This window comes from Erpetoichthys calabaricus, chromosome 7 (assembly GCF_900747795.2).
Source record: "Erpetoichthys calabaricus chromosome 7, fErpCal1.3, whole genome shotgun sequence".
Taxonomy (NCBI): Eukaryota; Metazoa; Chordata; class Cladistia; order Polypteriformes; family Polypteridae; genus Erpetoichthys; species Erpetoichthys calabaricus.
Window position 1 is genome coordinate 25,935,742 of NC_041400.2, and position 12,521 is coordinate 25,948,262.

At 39.8% G+C, this 12,521-nt stretch overlaps 1 protein-coding gene across 1 annotated transcript in view; it reads right to left on the reverse strand.

Moving 5' to 3' along the window:
- rcl1 (RNA terminal phosphate cyclase-like 1) overlaps nucleotides 1-1,876 on the reverse strand; it is a 55,855-nt gene extending 53,979 nt beyond the window's left edge. The window contains exon 1 of the mRNA XM_028804940.2: nucleotides 1,699-1,876. Within this exon, the coding sequence (XP_028660773.2) occupies nucleotides 1,699-1,828 (130 nt within the window). The 5' untranslated portion in view covers nucleotides 1,829-1,876. The remainder of the gene's footprint in view (nucleotides 1-1,698) is intronic.
- Between the last annotated feature and the right edge of the window lie 10,645 nt (nucleotides 1,877-12,521).

Below are 12,521 nucleotides of genomic sequence, written 5' to 3' on the forward strand. Positions count from 1 at the left end.
TTATTCCATGCTTCTGCTACTCCTGTTTATTGTATCCATTTATTTACGCAACCTCATGTCTTATTGCCTGTACATACTTCCCTGCAACCCGTATTCCCCCTGCAACTGAAGTATATATGACAAAGATTTAATTTAATCTAATGTAATGAAAATGCTGGATGTCATTTTATTATGACAATTCTATTCATTCAACTTTTTTTTTTATCAAGTCACAATGGATACAACAGATAAAAAGGCTTAGCAGCTAAAAACTGAAACTGAAGGGCAATGTACTAATCTAAAAATAATGAACGGTTAAAACTTGTGAGATTGTATCACCCACTGACTAAAGAAATAAGGATGAGCCGAAGGCTAAACGTTTAAACCAGTCTGTTCATGGGAAATTTGTTAGTCTAAATAAACCCCTGCAGAAAGGGTGTCAACATCAAAATGGAACTTTCTGATCTTTACATAAGAAAAATAAGAAGATCAGTTAGAGGACAAAAACGAAAACATTAATGTCTTTTTTTTTAACATGCAGGAATACTAAAAATATGACTCAGATTAAAGTTCACAGTTAACAATTGTCAAGATTGTTTCACTTGTTCAACAATTTTGTATTTTAAAATACATGTGGTGAAAGGCTATATCAAATTAGACCTCATTAATAAAAATATTAATAATAATGCTATTGAATCCATAAATTAAGCACAGCTCCTGGAATACGTCAAATTAAACAACCCATAGGAAGAAATTACCCTTGGCAGCAGTGACTCAGCTTGGGATGTCGATCAATGTGAAAAGCACTGCACAACATGTTGATTGATTTAACGATTCATGCTTTCCGGATCGCAACACCTCTCTGCAATTCCAGAAACTCACATTCGCTTTTTTTATTTAAAAAATCTTGTTATGCATAACATTACTGACTGTATTGACTGCAAAACATCATAAATATGTTATAAAGGTTAGGATGTTAAAAAAAAAAAACACCATATGGCTACAACACAAATTATGATCAAGGATCACTGAAATGCCGAAGTCAGTCCTGACTGCATTATGAAATATTTTTATGGTAGCAATTTGTTTGGTTACTGCAGCTTGCAGATGTGTCGGACCCACGCTAGTTTCACTCTTTAATCCAAAAGCACCGATGCAGTTAACTATGAAATGTTGTAATAAAGAAAGAAAACATCATGTGGCAGATGGTATTCAGTAAGAAAACAAATTTAGCTCATTTCTCAAAAATTCGGACAGCACCAGCCAGTTGCGAATCGTTAAACGAACATAAAACACCGTGTAAAGCACTACATAAATGACTGTTTGACCGAGATGACAAGGGAGGCACATTGACGATTTTTCCCCCGTAAAGAAACTAATCTAATATTAGAAATCCAGTGTATGCTTAATCAACGTGGAAAAGCTTCAAACTAACGTGTTGAATTCTTCCACTAAAAAAGATCTGACTTAGTATGACAGTAAAGGCGCAAAAATATTAGAAACAAAAAAGAAAATGAAAAGAAAGACATCACAAGGCTTCTCTTAAAAAGATGGTCACTGTCTCTAAACTAAATGCTGTACTGATAGTTCAACGTAATAGACGATCGAAAGATCCAGATGCTCGCCCAGTTTACTGGCACCCATACAGAAGTGATGCGTAGTTATTATTTACATCGCCTTTCATCGCCCAAACCACATTTTTTCAAACTCCCCGCTCACCTCGCAGTCCAGGATTGTCATCGCGGGATCGGATCTGGCGAATTTTAACAGGTCTTCCACTGAGAATGGCCAGTATCAGTCTTTGGCGAAGGAAATTGCAACCTTCGTAGCTCAAGATATTGCTCGCCATGTCACTGGCACCAACGATTCGACGCGTCCACGTGTTTTGGACGAGAAAACCACATGGAGGTCAAAGGTCACACTAGTACGGGTCGCTAGGAGGGACTGAAAAACCAGTTGTCGCGATTCGTTTAAATTTTCTTCGGAATTCACTTAAAGCATTTAATCTTGAAGAATGTACACATCTTTGAAGTAATTTTGAAAATCGAAGGACGTATAAAAAGGCTTGTGTTATTAACATCTGCATTTTAACAAAAAATCAATTATTCGGAGTGACGATAGAAATTAGAAACTGATAAATGGTGGGCGACAGTAAGAAAGACTTAAGTTTCGAGGTGGCGTGTGGGATCTTGATTAGCGCATGAAAATAAGAATTTAATTGTACTTAACATACGTGACAGTAATAATTTTTAGAACCTGTTAAACAGATTCCAACTGTCACTGTTTAAAATGTATTGGGTTGACAAAGGTGACACAAGAAAATACAGTAGATTGAAAGTTGTAACCAACCTTGGATTGGGTGGTCAGCCACTGCGGTGCCCACTTGTTTTCACAATCACTAAGTACCAATTAGGAATCACCAGTTAATGTAACATTAAAGTCAAGTTTAATTTGTTAATAGCACATTTAAAACTTAAAGATAATGAAAGCGCTTAACAGTTATATCCAAGTAGCAGATTAATAAGCAAGAGTAAAATATAAAATGGAATAAAACCATGTTCCACAGGTAAACTGATAAAAGCAAATATTAAGATGGATGATAAACTCTGAAACTCCCACTCATACATGGACAATTTAGAACTGACAATATACCTGTCAATACTTAAGATTATAATTATTTATTACATAACATGATAATTCTTGTTATATGTAAATTTGTGCTTTTTTATGTATGGTGCTGTAACTCTGCAATTTCCTTTGGGTTTATTAAAGTTTCTATCAATCTAATATAGTGCCTTCTATCTATCTATCTATCTATCTATCTATCTATCTATCTATCTATCTATCTATCTATTGTGGTGGACAGCCTGGGCCCGTGCTCAGCCAGGACGCTTCTGCAATGGAAGGACCCGGGGATAAAGCAGTCTCAGGACATTATCTACCCCGGAACACTAGAGGACGCCCCCCCCCCCCCCGGGTTGCTGTGGCACCACAGACTCCCACAGGGCTTCATGGGAGTTTGGTACAGCCCTGTTGGATCCCGTGGGTGCCACCAGGGGGTGCTGCAGGGACTGGGAAGCCCTAGTTTGCTGGGCTTCCGCATCACCCAGAAGTTACCAAATCACTCCAGAAAAGAATTCATCACCCAGAAGTGGTTCTGGACCACACTAATGGACAACGGAAGTACTCCCAGGTGCAGGATAAAAGGAGCCCACTTCCACTACTCAAGGAGCCAGAGTCAGGAGGAAGAGTGATGAAGCTTGCTGGAGGAGGAGTAGAAATGGAAGAAGAGAGAGAGAGAGAAAGAACAGAAGGCAAAGTCCTTGATGCTTTATACTGTGCTGGGCAGGTGGGAAACAGGAGAAAAGCGTTTCCCACAAGAAAATAAAAAAAACGTGTCCTGCATCTGTCTGTGTCAGGTTTGGGATGCTGAGCACACCCTGCAGGACACACTATCTATCTATCTATCTATCTATCTGCGCATGTTTGGGATGTGGGAGAAAAACTGTAGTGCCCACATAAGAACTCTTGCAGACAGTGACTGAGGTGAAATTTGAACCCTAGATGCTAAAGCAGCAGCACAAATCTTTCAACTAATAGTTTTTTTCTCTTAAATAATTTTGTAATTGTTCAGTACCGTAGTAGCCATTAATGCCTCAGAGCTACAAGATTCTAAGTTCAGATGTTCCAGCCAAGATACTACCAGTTTGGAGTATGGACACTCTACCATAGTCCACCTCTTCCGTTTCAAGTCCAAAACACATCCCAGTTAGGTTGACTGGCCCTTTGAGAGTGAGTTTAACCTTAAGGAGGGCTGAGCTCACTCCCATCTGGAACAAGTCCAGCTCCCTGTGATCCTGTATGCAGTTTACCCCTGAGGACCCCCTGTGACTGCAGAATTTTGTTCCAACCAATCCTTCTTTTAATTGAAATCCTTACTTAATTAAGCAAACTGTTATTTTCCAATTTCTATGTTTACTGTCAATCCAAAAACTCTAACTGTTTTTTTAAGTTAAATTGGTATTTAACAAGCATTAATATATGTTACATTGAGTAATTTAGTGTTTTAATCCTGAATTAAAGGATTTTTCATTATGATTTCATTTCTCCTATTCTCGATGTTCTGCTTATTTAAGGCATTATCTAGCAGTGGCCTCACTAGAGGGTCTGACACAGAAGTAAATGAAGCCTTTCATTCTCCAGCATTGTTTGCCCTGGGTCAACTCTGTTTTTTGGTAATTGGTCTCATATTAGGATACAATTAAGGGTGTAAAATCCAAAAAAAGTAGTGAATTAATAGGAAAACAACAGAAGAGAATTAAGTATTTAAAGTTATGGTAAAAATAGAAACATTTCTAAATGTGTTATAGAAAGAAGAATAATAATAAGAAAAAAGACCAACAAATTAAGCAATGAAATCAAGAACAGGTAAAACGACTCAGTTATTGTGAAACTGACTGGAAGAAAAGCCTGCAACCCCTTGGACTAAACTTGAGAAGCTATCGTTGAAAAGATGTCTACATAGTGTAGATATAAGAGAAACTGCTGATAATTAAGAGAAGATGTGCAGAATATTTGTGCATGGACTGAAATGTTCTCTCAGTAAGACCCCAATAAGTCTGATTTTGTACAACTGTAGATCAGAATTTTAACATTAAAACACACAACATTGAGAGCACCCAGATTCACTGAACAGTGTAATACAATCGGGTAGATCTGCTTATGTCAATAAATCATATTTGCTACAAAAAATGGCATAATGTTCATTTCACTCAAATAGAAAGACATGGTGGGTATGCAGTATTTGCAATGGCTGCAGTCTGAAACAACAGAACAATATAACACAACAGAACAGTCTGATACCTGCTTAATCAACGTGAAGGCTGCCCGGAGATAAAACTTATGACAGCAGCACTGGATTCAAGGCAGGCAATGGCACTGGAGTCGCTGCCTGCTTATCAGAAGGCTTGGAAGGATATAACTTTTAAAAAATGTTATTTAGAGAATATTGTTGTTCAAATCATCTGTAAGAAATCATGCAGCCAGCACATTCTAATGGTAGATTTAAATTGTGGTCAAAAACGTGAAAACACACCTTATGAGAAGGATCTGGGGGGGTCTTAGTGAACTCATCACTGTCTATATCCGGACTGCATAACGAAGTGATTAAGAAAGCTAATAGGATGTTAGGTTATACAGCACCCATAATATGTGAAGAACATGATTTCATACAAATGTTAAGAAAATTTATCTTCACACAAATAACAATAAACACATCATATATACTTCTCAAAAAATTAAAGGAACACTTTTTAATCCGAGTATAGCGTCAAGTCAATGAAACTTCTGGCATGTTGATCTGGTCAGTTAAGTAGCAGAGGAGGTTGTTAATCATTTTCAGCTGCTTTGGTGTTAATGAAATTAAGAACAGGTGCACTAGAGGGGCAACAATGAGACGACCCCCAAAACAGTAGGCCATTGACATTTTTCCCTTCTCATCTTTTCTGGCTGTTTTTTCACAAGTTTTGTGTTTGGCTACGGTCAGTGTCACTACTAATAGCATGAGGCGATGCCTGAACCATACAGAGGAGGCACAAGTAGTCCATCTTCTCCAGGATGGCACATCAATACAAGGCTTGCTGTGTCTCCCAGCACAGTCTCAAGGGCATGGAGGAAATTTCAGGAGACAGGCAGTTACTCTAGGAGAGCTGGACAGGGCCGTAGAAGGTCCTTAACCCATCAGCAGGACCGGTATCTGCTCCTACGGGCAAAGAGGAACAGGATGAGCACTGCCAGAGCCCTACAAAATGACCTCCAGCAGGCCACTGGTGTGAATGTCTCTAACCAAACAATCAGAAACAGACTTCATAAGGGTGGCTTGAGGGCCCGACATCCTCTAGAGGGCCCTGTGCTCACTACCCGGCACCGTGGAGTTCGACTGGCATTTGCCATAGAATATCAGAATTGGCAGGTTCACCACTGGCGCCCTGTGCTTTTCACAGATGAGAGCAGGTTCACCCTGAGCACATGTGTCAGACGTGAAAGGGTCTGGAGAAGCCATGGAGAATGTTATGCTGCCAGTAACATCGTTCAGTATGACCGGATTGGTGGTGGGTCAGTGATGGTCTGGTCTGGAGAGGTATATCCATGGAGGGACGCGCAGACCTCTACAGGTTAGACAACAGCACCTTGACTACCACTAAGTATCGGGATGAAATCCTTGGACCCACTGTCAGACCCTATGCTGGTGCAGTGGGTCCTGGGTTCCTCCTGGTGCACAACAATGCCCGGCCTCAAGTGATGAGAGTATGCAGTCAGTTCCTGCAGGATACCATTGACTGGCCCCCCATGCTCACCTGAACTAAATCCAATAGACCACCTCTGGGATATTATGTTTTGGTCCATCGGATGCCGCCAGGTTGCCCTTCAAACTGTCCAGGAGCTCAGTGATGCCCTGGTCCAGATCTGGGAGGAGATCCCCAGGACACCATCCGTTGTCTCATTAGGACCATGATCCCCATCTGTCCCCCCTCCGACTATGTCAGACATGCAAACGAGCATGTGGGGGCCATACAAACTGGTAACGATTTGGAGTTGCTGCAATGAAATTTCGGCAAAATGGACTAGCCTGCTGAATCGTTTTTTCACTTTGATTTTCGGGGTGAATTTGAACTCAGCCCTCTGTAGGTTGATAATTTTCATTTCATTTCCATCTAATGATGTGGCATCCTTTCATTCCTAACACATTACCCAATCCGCATCAGTAGAGATATCCAGCATGATTCCTTTAATTTTTTTTTAACAGTTTAAATTACCAAGTAGTGCGGTAGAGGACAGGACAGGACTTTGGGAACCTTCAAAACTTGATATTATTTTAGACAACCAAGGTGAACAGGACTGACAAGCATGTTAGACCGAATAAGCCGTTCTTGTCAAAATTGTTTTATAATGTTTCATTGTTTTGTGAACAACAGTAAGCAGCAAAAAAACAAAAAGTGAATTAGCATACGTCACACTAATTCAGGATGTTCAAAAGAAAAGTAATGATTTAGTTCATGCGGTAGAAGTACTTAATAAACACGATTAGTTGTGTCAGATATTTGAAATATTAAAATGTCTGCTTTACTTTCAATATTTAAAGCCTAAATATTTTCAATTGTAATATAAACTGGTTAATTTTCTCACTCTGATAGAGGTCCATAGAGGGCTGGATCTCTAGGATCAAAAATAACAGCCTAGTCATAATCACTGACTTTGAAACAGTCTTGATACCCAACATGCTTATGTTTTACTTTTGTCAATTTTTAACCTTCTGGGAATGAGAAAGAATCAAATATCAGAAATACTGTTATATTCATGATCAGCAACCATGAAATCACATAAAATTACACTCCACATGCCTATATGACTGGTCCCCATTTTTTGAAGATTTGTGACAAGGAGTATCTTTGAGTTCTCGTATCCCATTTGGGGTTGAACCCCTGGGGTCAGTTGATAATGGCACACACAATGTCACGTCCTTCTGATTATTTTTTATCACGAGATTGAAATTTCCTGCACAAGATTTGGTCCAAAAATGGCCTAAAAATGAGGGGTTTTGGGTTCCAGAGGTCTAAAAATAGGGGGAAAGTCTTACATAGTTAGATATCAAGGAGAGTCAAATGGCGTTTTTCTCGTATGGGTGAGCCAGGAGGTGTCAGACAAAAAAATGGAAGTGATTTCTAAGTGTTTTATCCAAAAGTTTTATTTTTTAACACATTTCAAACATGCAGTAGGGACAATAAAACATGTAATTTTGTTTCCATAGACCTGCAAGTCTGAAAATTTCTGTAACTTTTGTCCCTAGAGCTGTTTTACCATTTACAGCCACAAGGTGTTGCCCTGTACCAACTATACAGAGACTCACATTTGTACATTTGCACCAGCAGCGGGCATTCAGGCACCCAGTAAGTTGGAATGAAAGTAGAAGAGAGGTGCAGTAATAAAGGGTTTGGGGTGCAAGCAGGAGTCAAGACTTGAGCGAGGAGGGTCTCACTTCACAAAGATTTGAAAACATTGCACGTTTGTGTGTGTGCTGTAAGTGTGCAGACGGTTTCTTGTATTGTACACATCTGTGTGTGTGAGTCATATGAATGCGTCTTGTTATGAATGTGCAGGCGTGTGTTGCATGTAATGGTTTACTTTTATGACAATACATGTAATATGCATGTCATACTATATATGCTAGTTGTTAACAGTCCATTTTGCAGTACATGTGTTACAATTAGGTGGCTCATTAATTGATTTGTTGAGCTACTGACTAAATTTTGATTCTGTTTTATATTTAGTGAACATGTTTATGAATTATAGGTTGGTGGCATATAATGGGAATGTATGTTTCAAATATGTTATATTGTATATTATAATGTATTGCACCTGTGACACGAGTGCTGTAAAAGTGTCACTGGACTGCACTATGTGCCGCTGTTACATGTGTCTTATGTAGAACACGTAAGCATGGAAATCCTCTTACGTGGACCATTTTAAGGGATCATCAAAGTAATAGCAGTGTGGAGAAGCAATTATTTGCACAGTTTCCCTCTTTAAGATGTAGGAAGACTAACCAGAAGAAGGCCGGCATTACTTTCACTCCCTCTGGGCAAGAAGGATAAAACTCAGCATCTGCCAGATGTCATCTTTTGACCAGCAGATCTCACAGAGAGAATATCATTCCCCATGCCAACACTGTGATAACGAAGACACCACAGCATCACTTTCATCCATCTTTTTACTGCTCCTTTTTTGGCTTAACATACTGCCAATTAAACAGGGTCTCCCATTTGGAGCCCCAACTCTTTTCATGCAGCTAGCCCTTCCTTTAAACTTACATATGTGTTATGTGTATGTGTGTAAATGGCTGAATGCACCTGCACATTTATGTGCCTATGTTACAGTTGCACTATGTGTGTATTGTGACAATATGGGACTACTTGAGAGTGATTCCTGTACCCAGAAAGACAGTCTCTCAGTCCAGATTAATGATAATAATGCAAATGAATTAAACAAAACATGATATACAAGTGATGCTGAAGGGAAGGAGAATACAACACAAAAAAGGTGAACAAAACTGTAACGTCAATGTCCCCCGAGCCTGTCTATGCTTTTCTAGGCTGTTAATCTGGCTAAATAACTACAGTGTTTCTTCCTGCATTTCAGCCTTCTTCTTCTATAATGCACTGGCCTCCTCTTCCTCCTCATTTGAGGACCTCTTGCCTCTGCTCCTCGCCTGACTTCAAGTTCACCCAACTGAGGAAGTGGAGGCTTTTATACAGCTATTGTCACTTCAGCCTTCCAGAAACCATTTTCAGGTCATGCCTACTTCCAAAGAACCTCTTTGTGATTAAAATTCATGCTAGCAAAATAGATAGATAGATAGATAGATAGATAGATAGATAGATAGATAGATAGATAGATAGATAGATAGATAGATAGATAGATAGATAGATAGATAGATAGATAGATAGATAGATAGATAGATAGATAGATAGATAGATAGATAGATACTTTATTAATCCCAAGGGGAAATTCATAAATTCCAGCAGCAGCGTACTGATAAAGAACAATATTAAATTAAAGAATGATAACAATCCAGGTATAACAGACAAACAATAACTTTGTACAATTTTAACATTTACCCCCCCGGGTGGTATTGAAGAGTCGCATAGTGTGGTGGAGGAACGATCTCCTCAGTCTGTCAGTGGAGCATGTGGACTCCATGTTTTTCCTTTGTCTATATGTTTTTTCTCTAGGCACACATCCTAAAACATGTACTTTAGACCAATATCGACTCCATACTGGTCCAATATGAGTAAATCTGGTTGTGTGAATGTGTCAGTACTAGGCTGTGCCTGATGCTGTCTGGTTGGCCTTACCCTCTGCCACCAAGTCAGTGAAGTTTAAAGCTGGAGCAGATCATTCCAAAACTCACATTTTATTTTTGTTCAGCCATTCTGATGTTAATATTTATGTGTTTTTCCAATCATTGTCTTACTGCATGACCAGTTTCACTTCAGCTCACAAACTCATGTTACTTCATTTAAATGTCTTCAGTCAAGACACCAGCACTATACTTGACCATTGGTATGAGGTACTTACTGTTGTGATAAAAAAATAGGCAACAGACAGAAAAAGGTTTGGGGATGGCCACCCCATATACTGAAAATCAGTAAAGAAAAGAAACACATCTTTACAGAAGCGGTGTTCACAACTGAACTGACTAACAATTTGAGACTGCTCTATAAATATGGTGGGAAGGAGGAAGCGGTGGAGTCAGGGCAGGAAGGGGAATTCTGGGTACTGGAAATGATGTCATCAGGGTTGGTCAGAACTGATGTCAATAGTGGGTGGACCGATGATGATGTCATTGAGATGCAGGGTCTTTGGATCAGGATCAGGTGAGAGCACCAACCTCCAGTCTGGCTGACGAATAACACTATTTGAGCCTGTAAACTGTGCCCCATGCACACGTGTCTGACACTGTCAATATATTGTTCACTTTCTACAGTTGCAAATCCACGTTTGACTCCTCTTTTCAGAGAAAATCTTAATAAACTTGACATGAGCACTCATGTTCTTATTATTATGGTTTTGACATGGCTACTCTGTCACTACAACAACAACATTTATTTATATAGCACATTTTCATATAAAAAGTAGCTCAAAGTGCTTTACATAATGAAGAAAAGAAAAATAAAAGACAAAATAAGAAATTAAAATAAGACAACATTAGTTAACATAGAGGGCAGCACGGTAGCGCAGTGGGTAGCGCTGCTGCCTCGCAGTTGGGAGACCTGGGGACCTGGGTTCGCTTCCCGGGTCCTCTCTGCATGGAGTTTGCATGTTCTCCCCGTGTCTGCGTGGGTTTCCTCCGGGCGCTCCAGTTTCCTCCCACAGTCCAAAGACATGCAGGTTAGGTGGATTGGCGATTCTAAATTGGCCCTAGTGTGTGCTTGGTGTGTGGGTGTGTTTGTGTGTGTCCTGCGGTGGGTTGGCACCCTGCCCGGGATTGGTTCCTGTGTTGGTTGGGATTGGCTCCAGCAGGCCCCCGTGACCCTGTGTTCGGATTCAGTGGGTTGGAAAATGGATGGATGGATAGTTAACATAGAAAAGGAGTAAGGTCCGATAGCCAGGGTGGACAGAAAAAAACAAAAAAAAACTCCAGACAGCTGGAGAAAAAAATAAAATCTGCAGGGGTTCCAGGCCACGAGACCGCCCAGTTCCCTCTGGGCATTCTACCTAACATAAATGAAATAGTCCTCTTTGTATTTAGGGTTCTCACGGAGTCACTTGATGCTGATGGTCATACAGACTTCTGGCTTTTAATCCAGTTGGAACATCACGGTGCTTTGAGTAGATGGTGGTGGCTTGCGCCACCACCAAAAGGACACCGGAAAAGGTAACAGAAGAGAGAGTAGGGGTTAGTACAGATTTTAGAGCCACCATGAATAGTTATTATAATGAATTGGATATACAGAGTATCAGGATTAAATTACAGTGAAGTTACGAGAAGGCCATGTTAAAGTAATGTGTTTTCAGAAGTTTTTTAAAGTGCTCCACTGTATTAGCCTGGCGAATTTCTACTGGCAGGCTATTCTAGATTTTAGGTGCATAACAGCAGAAGGCCGCCTCACCACTTCTTTTAAGTTTTGCTCTTGGAATTCTAAGGAGACACTCGTTTGAGGATCTGAGGTTGCGATTTGGAATATAAGATGTCAGACATTCCGATATATAAGATGGGGCGAGATTATTTAAGGCTTTATAAACCATAAGCAGAATTTTAAAGTCAATCCTGAATGACACAGGTAACCAGTGTAGTGACATCAAAACTGGAGAAATGTGCTCAGATTTTCTTTTCCTGGTTAGGATTCTAGCAGCTGCATTCTGCACTAGTTGCAAACGATTTATGTCTTTTTTGGGTAGTCCTGAGAGGAGTGCGTTAAGAGTAATCTAGTCGACTGAAAACAAACGCATGAACTAATTTCTCAGCATCTTTCAATGATATAAGAGGTCTAACTTTTGCTATGTTTCTTAAGTGAAAAAATGCTGTCCTAGTGATCTGATTAATATGCGATTTAAAATTCAGATTACAGTCAACAGTTACCCCTAAGCTTTTTACCTCTGTCTTGACTTTTAATCCTAATATATCCAGTTTATTTCTAATAGCCTCATTGTATCCATTATTGACAATCACTAAGATTTCAGTTTTCTCTTTATTTAACTTGAGAAAGTTTCTATTCATCCATTCTGAGATACAAGTCAGACATTGTGTTAGTGAATCCAGAGAATCGGGGTCATCAGGAGCTATTGATAAATACAGCTGTGTGTCATCAGCACAGCTATGGTAGCTGACATTGTGCCCTGAGATAATCTGACCTAACGGAAGCATGTAGATTGAGAAGAGCAGCGGACCCAGGATAGAGCCTTGTGGAACACCATATAGGATATCATGTGTCTTTGAGTTGTAATTACCACAACTAACAAAGAATTTTCTCCCTGCCAGGTAG